The sequence below is a fragment of the Monopterus albus genome, unplaced genomic scaffold (genome assembly GCF_001952655.1).
Source record: "Monopterus albus unplaced genomic scaffold, M_albus_1.0 scaffold38.1, whole genome shotgun sequence".
NCBI classification, from domain to species: domain Eukaryota; kingdom Metazoa; phylum Chordata; class Actinopteri; order Synbranchiformes; family Synbranchidae; genus Monopterus; species Monopterus albus.
The window spans coordinates 1,558,844-1,565,995 of NW_018127918.1; the positions used below are offsets into that span (position 1 = coordinate 1,558,844).

Below are 7,152 nucleotides of genomic sequence, written 5' to 3' on the forward strand. Positions count from 1 at the left end.
GCATTCCTGAACAGAAAGCTGCAGCAGCTTCACTCCTGTTTACTCTTCTCCAATCCATCTGTCTGTCCCTCTGCTGGGCTTTGTCCTTTTAGCGTTGCCATAAATCTGTTAGCAAACAGGCAGCAGAGTCGTTGTCTGGGTGTAGGCGTTGGGTTTCTGGCTCTACAGTCACCTAAGAATGCAGGAGCCGAGAACTAACCCTCTATTATGGGGAGACCCACAAACCAAGGCTGGTTCATTTTGCACGTCCCCACAAATCACACATCTATTTCGAATGAAAACCAAAATAAACTTAATGACATCCATTCAATGTGGGCAAACAGAACCTTTTTTCCTTGCCAAAGGGTTGTTTTTTCTTCAAACTGCCAGGTTTCTATATAAAGACATCTTAATTTTGTTATTTTCACTAAAATGAAGCACTGTGTGTTGGCTTTACACTCCTGGCTTTTTTTAAATTTATTTTTGGACAACATCTCCAGTAAATATTGTCTACCTTCTCTGCCTATATATTTGTTTTCATGATCTCTCCAAGCCATGACCTGGAACACACAGCAACATGTCTTGTCACAAGCCCAAATAAAAAAAAAAACAACATTTTATGAATGTTTTTAGTCAATTTTCAAAATTAGGCGTCAAATTTCCGAGCCATTTAACCAGGGCCACTTAAATCTTTTGCTAATATATTCATCCCAAGACCCAGCAGTTGACCTAAAACTCATTTTAAGGTTTTGGCTTCAATTCCCTCTCTCTTCGCTCTTGGCAGTGCATCCACAGAGATTTGGCAGCCAGAAATGTTCTGGTAACGGAGGACAATGTGATGAAGATTGCTGACTTTGGCCTGGCTAGAGGGGTTCACCAGATTGACTACTACAAGAAAACCACCAACGTGAGTGACAGCTTGTAACTGCACATTTTCAGAAATCACTTTTGCTGCTGTAACTTTCCAGGGTAGAACTTTGTTTTCAACAGCTAACAAGTGTGGCAGAGTGCAGCTAAATCACCACTCAAACTTTTACTTTTCCACAGCTAAGATGCTGTTACTTTATAGCACAGGGAAGATATTCCTTTCCTACTTTCATTTACCTGAAGACTTTTTGTAAATGATCCACTGCAAAAAAAACAAACAAACAAAAAAAAACAAAAAAAAAAACAAAACAAACAAACAAAACAAAACTACTTACTATAATATCTTACTCACTGGGCTTAATAGGACTTAACTGGAAAAGAGGGATAACAAGGAGAAAGGAGGGGGAATCATAAGTGAGAGGGCATGGAAAAATCATTCACAGTAAGACAAAACAGAAAAACATGGCTCTAACAATTTCTTGTTCACTCTGTAGGGCCGACTGCCGGTGAAGTGGATGGCACCAGAAGCCCTGTTTGACAGAGTCTACACACACCAGAGTGACGTGTAAGTTCACCTATACAATTTCAACATTTCTACAGCAACTTAGAGGCAAATGCTGCCCCAAATCACAGCAAAATAAAATATATATTCTGTGCAATTGTAATAGATTTCTGTTAGGCTTCATACATGCTTTTTTTACCACAGTAAACAAAAGTGATTATTAATAATATGTATATCCTGTTCTTTTTTTCTGGGCTCAGGTGGTCATTTGGAGTACTGATGTGGGAGATCTTCACACTGGGCGGGTCACCATATCCTGGTATCCCTGTTGAAGAGCTCTTCAAGCTGCTGAAAGAAGGACACCGAATGGACAAACCCTCCAACTGTACACATGAACTGTAAGCGGAACTCGAGAGTTTGCCACTACAGTCACATATGCGTCTCACCACAGCATATATAAAATTTCACAAGCCACATCTGTAGGCTGAATAGATTATCTAGACTATAGAAATCATTTTTTCTATGTTGTGTGTTTTTATGTAGCTACACGCTGATGCGTGAGTGTTGGCATGCTGTTCCATCCCAGAGACCGACCTTCAAACAGCTGGTGGAGGAGCTGGACAGAGTGCTGCTGTCCATCTCTGACGAGGTGGGCTTCGAACACACACACACACACTGTCCAAACTGGAGACATTTCGGATTGCGCAGCAATTCATGTGATTCATTTGTTGGTCCTTACTGGCACTTAAATCACTGAAATGTGTACAGTAGTTACAAACCTAACAATCTTTACCTTAACCAAATCCAAAACTGTTGGTCCAGAAATGTTCTGTTCTCCACTGACCACATCTGCATCTCTTCTGGCTTGAATATCATTAAATGAACACACTGTTTAGCAGCAGTCTGACAACCTCTGAGAGCATGCAAAATTCAGTTTTCACAGCTGTTCACTGCCAGTTTTATTACAGTTATATGTGGATTTGTTGCTCATTCTCTTGTTGCAAACTGCCTTTGCAAAGACTCATATCTCTAATTTCTCTCTTAGTACTTGGACCTGTCGACACCCTTCGAGCAGTACTCCCCATCATGTGAGGACACGTCTAGCTCCTGTTCCTCTGACAACGACTCTGTTTTTACCCATGATGCTTTGTCCACTGATCCCTGCCTCCTGGGATACCAGGACGTGCGCTCCCGGATAGATATAAAGACCGCGCTCCGATAGGCACTCAAGTAAAGCAACACATCTGCTGGTGGCCATATTGGAGGTCCACAGCAAAATTTCTAAAATGAAATTGACAACGAACTTCCATTATTGCACCAGAAAAAGCCCTTCCATGTAGGTGCACATCTTTTACACACACATACACACAAATACATACACAGACACAGATATGTACATATGGAGCACTGAGGCCACTGGGCTTCATTGTACAGTGGAGTTTTGTAGAAAAACGTTTCATTGTGGGCAGCAGAACGAGCAGGAGAAAGGACAAACAAAACCTGGTACTTTGGATTATCAGCGCTGGCACTCTGCCCAAGAACAGTTGCGACGTTGGAAAACTATGGCACTAAGCACAACAGAAGAAACCCTGGTACTGCCAACAGCTTAGAATGCTTTCTATGATCAGCTGTCCCTCAGAGAGGTCACCGACAGTGATCTCCTCACACAAATCCTTGGTGATAAAGACATTTTAACAGACAAAAAAAGATTTATTTTGCTATGATTAAAAAGAAGAAATTGACTGTTAAATATAAGTCTCTCTATATAAGATTATTTTACGTTTGTCTTGCTTATTTAAAACGAGAACAGTCTTAAATCTCAGGATCTCTTTTGCTAAGAAGTTGTTTTAGTGGCAGCAAAGTGCCTGAATTTAGGATTTCCTGTGAATATATTAGAATATCTAAATATTGTATATACATTTATACAACAGAAAGATGATTGCCTTATATAAATTATTCTGAATGACACAGAAATGAAGGTTACTGAAAGTGAAAAAAGAAAGAGGAACTTCATCAAGTGCTTCAAGTGCCAAACCTACAAAGCTGCCACATGTCTTCATGTTCAGGTTTCATTCCAAAATGCCACCATATTCACTGTAGAAGCATTATTTATACCTAATAACAGGAGCTCAAGGAAGCAGCCCATATTTCAAATGTAAAGAACTCTAAACACACCATTGGCATCATTAAAGAACAGTAGATGTTAAAATTTTTGGTTTGTCTTTTATAAATACTAAACACCTATTTGTATTTTCAGTTTTGACTGATTAAGAAATACAAATTAAAATTTTTCCATGAACAACTAAAACTCCAAATTTTTGTGCCAAAAACAAACAAACAAATATGGATAGTGCCTTTACAAAATGGCTTAAACATGGAAATTTGGGAATGAAACCCTCTATTTATCTTTTTTTTTTTAACTGCAGCAGCCTCCAGCCCAAGAAAACAATGAGGCATAATACCAGAGTGAGGGCAGTTATTGCTGCTGTTGTTGGACAAAAAACACAAATCTGGAACTTTTGTGTTTTCTCATAATTTGCAAGCTTATGAGCATAGAAGCTGCATCTCCTAAATTTAAAACCCAAGCCAAAAAGGTTGTGAGATTATTTACAGGTAAAAACAACTAAGTAAACTTTGAGACAGCATCTTGTGGACTTCCCCAAATACAGTAACAGCTTTACTCATTCAGTCTTCGCCTACATGGCTGCTGTGTCAGGGACAGTGACTCTGTAAGACAGGGACTGTGTGGAGCTGGCCCAAGCCCACTGTCACTGCCGACAAGGAGAAGAGGCAGGGAGGGGGACACTGAATGTGAAAGCTAGTGTGATTGATTTCAAATAGAAGAGAGGGGGGAGGGACTCTCCTTTGTCTGGCTGTAACCCTTCACCCAGCCCAATCTGCTGGCGAGGGCTCCTCAGGTCCGCAGCCTGGCCGGACAATGAGGCTTTGCAGGCATAATGGGTGTGACTATGGGCCAGAGGGAATTTTGGGGGGTAGTGGTGTGGGGATAGCTTGGGCTTGTGTGCAAATTAAGAGGCTCTTATTATGGTAATGTCTACTTTTGTCTCCCAAATTTCCCTATCTTTATCCATAGCCACAATCTTTTAAATTACAAATCTTAATTCAGATTCACTGGCCCGCCACTGCCACCAGCAGCAGAAAATTCCCCTGTGGAGTAAAATATCAAGCGAGTTTCATCCTGCCTAATGAATCTGACCACGGACAAAACAGTCGAGATAGAAACAAATTACCCATTGGCAGGTGCTGCATGGAAAGAGATTTTCATGAACAAGAGCAAAATGTTTGATCAGCTAATATTATGTCTTTTCTAGACCTTTGATTCTTCAGAAGTGAAGCCCGTCAAGATATTCACAGATTGCAATGAGTACATTTAAATGAAAATGCTATATTACCAGCTGTACTGCACAATTACATGTGTATTATTCATTTTAGATGTGTGAAAGTTTTCCAAAATGCTCTAAATTCTTCATCTAGTCATCCTCTGTGTAAAACCAGCCAGCCATGTGGCCAATGAAGGATTAACGTATCTACTCTCCTTATCTGTTTGCATTTTACACTGCCATTTATCTTGTGACAGCTGATGGCGCTGATGGATGTCTCATTTTGGAACGAAGCTCTTACGTTTACATAAAGTTTCCGGACACATTTGCATCTTTACATTCCAGTTACCTGCGCTTCTCCCAGATACAAACTGTAAACAATCACAACACTCTTAAAAATTTCTTCAAGAGAATTATTTTAGAAATACCTAATTTATTTGTTTATTGTTTTGTTTTTATATGAAATAAAGTATAATTTTAAATAAAGTTGCTTTGTGTCCTTGTCTCTGTCATTGCACACACACAAAAAAATCAGACTAGACAATAACTGGACTCAGAGAGAAAAATATTCAGATTCGGGGCAGGTTGTTATCATTCATTCTCATCAGTTAATATTGATTTTGGGCAGGTTGTTATCATCCTCATCAGTTAATATTGCCTGTACTGATGCTTTCTTCTGAAACCCACAAAACCATCTTTGTGCAGGTCCAGAGAGAAAACAGTTCTACTTTTGTATGTTCTTCCAATTCTGACAAAGTTAAAACCATCATTGTTTTCAGTTCACCAATTTAAAAGAAGGAAACAATTAATAGAGTCCCTACAGAGACAGCAAGAGGAGCGGCAGAGAGAAAGAAACAAATGTGAGAAAGATGGAAGACAGGTCGGCACAGGGAAGGAGAGACAGCGAGACGGAAGAATGAAGAGATGGAGTTTAAAGGTCAAGAGGACGGAGGAGAGGGTAGCAGTGATCCCAGCCAGCCCTGGCTTTTGAAGTGTGCCTGTGCGCATGATTAGCTGTCAGTGTGTGTTTTATCTCCTGCACACCTGGTGTGTGGTCTTATGTGTGTGCATTTTTGCCTTATCTTCCATGTACAATAAATCTTGATCAGCCAGCAAGTCTGTCTCTCTGAGGTCCCTTACTGCTTGAACTGATATAGGTCTCAGTGTAGGATAAATGTCTGGGGGTATGTGTTTGACATTACAGCATGTTCAAACAATGTTGTGCTGCTTCATGGTTAATTTCACATTTACAGGTGGGGGTCAGAAAATTTCCATTTCGAGGGATGGTTGTATTTTGAAATCAAGGGCTTTAGATTAAATATCAAAGAATAATTTTCAAATATTTAAGAGCTTTGGACAGAACCAAAACATATGCAAAAGGTTTCCAGGTGCTTGCCAACATCACAACACCAAGCTCTAATGTCTGGGGGCAGCAAATGTTAAACTCTTCCTTTAAAAAATGACTTTCCGGTTGTACAGATATATAAACAATTGTCTTATAAAAGACAGATTTACAGGCTAGTTATCATCATTTGGTAAATTTCAATAAGCAAAGAATCATGCTTGGTATGGAGGCTGAGACTAGACGCTTTGGTCCCTAAAAGTCCAGAAAAAGATCTTTCAGAGGCAAAATAAACTATAATGCTGACAATATCTTTTCTTATCTCATCTTTATGAACTTGTTTTTCTCAACTTGTTATTGTCATAATGTCACAGATAGTCCAACCGCAGTGGACTCTCATCTCCAGCAGTCTAAATATTTAAGGATTTCTGTACAAAAACAATGGTATCAACTCCAGACAGCCTCCCAGTTCACAATGGATTAAACAGTTTTCATCTTCTGTAACATAAATTGCAAATGTTAAAATGCCTGGCTAATGCCTAGCTTTCTACCTACAATAGTAATATAAAAAAAGCATACAAAGTCTGTCATTAACTATGCAGTGGTTTACCTATTTGGTTTATATTTGTTGTTAGAGCTGTGGAGTTTTCAGAGAACATCAGTAACCAAGTCATTTGTTCTCAGAATTGGTCCCTCAGGCAATGCTTCTCCCTGGGCTTTGTGCAGGTTTAATAGGGAACTTATTTTGCTTGTGGGTAGTCACTGCCCTAAGTCAGTGAACAAAAGTCTCCTGTTCCTAGTAAACACCACAGATTACTGCTCATGAAAGACTGTAACATGATTTGCAGTAGTCTGCAAGATATGCACAGATAGGCAGACCTACACCTGCCCAGAGGCGAGTATGTGTCACTTACCTGCATGTATATTCATTGTCTATTACACCTCTGGACAACACTATGAGGGCCTGTTTTATCAGGTATTTTAGAATTTAAACATCTGATCAGGCAGTATGCAGAATGAGGAGGTCGACTAAAGAGACATGGAGCAACACCAGTTTAAAGTTTAACTGCTTTGATGCAGAACACTGAACCCTGGACCACAGACACACAATTGCAGCAATT

General features: G+C 39.7%; 1 protein-coding gene across 1 annotated transcript in view; it reads left to right on the forward strand.

Moving 5' to 3' along the window:
* The window catches only part of fgfr4 (fibroblast growth factor receptor 4), a 19,567-nt gene extending 14,465 nt beyond the window's left edge, over positions 1-5,102 (forward strand). The window contains exons 16-20 of the mRNA XM_020598518.1: positions 764-886; positions 1,341-1,411; positions 1,609-1,746; positions 1,892-1,997; positions 2,394-5,102. Coding sequence (XP_020454174.1) covers positions 764-886; positions 1,341-1,411; positions 1,609-1,746; positions 1,892-1,997; positions 2,394-2,570 — 615 coding nt within the window. The 3' untranslated portion in view covers positions 2,571-5,102. The remainder of the gene's footprint in view (positions 1-763; positions 887-1,340; positions 1,412-1,608; positions 1,747-1,891; positions 1,998-2,393) is intronic.
* The last annotated feature ends 2,050 nt before the right edge of the window (positions 5,103-7,152 follow it).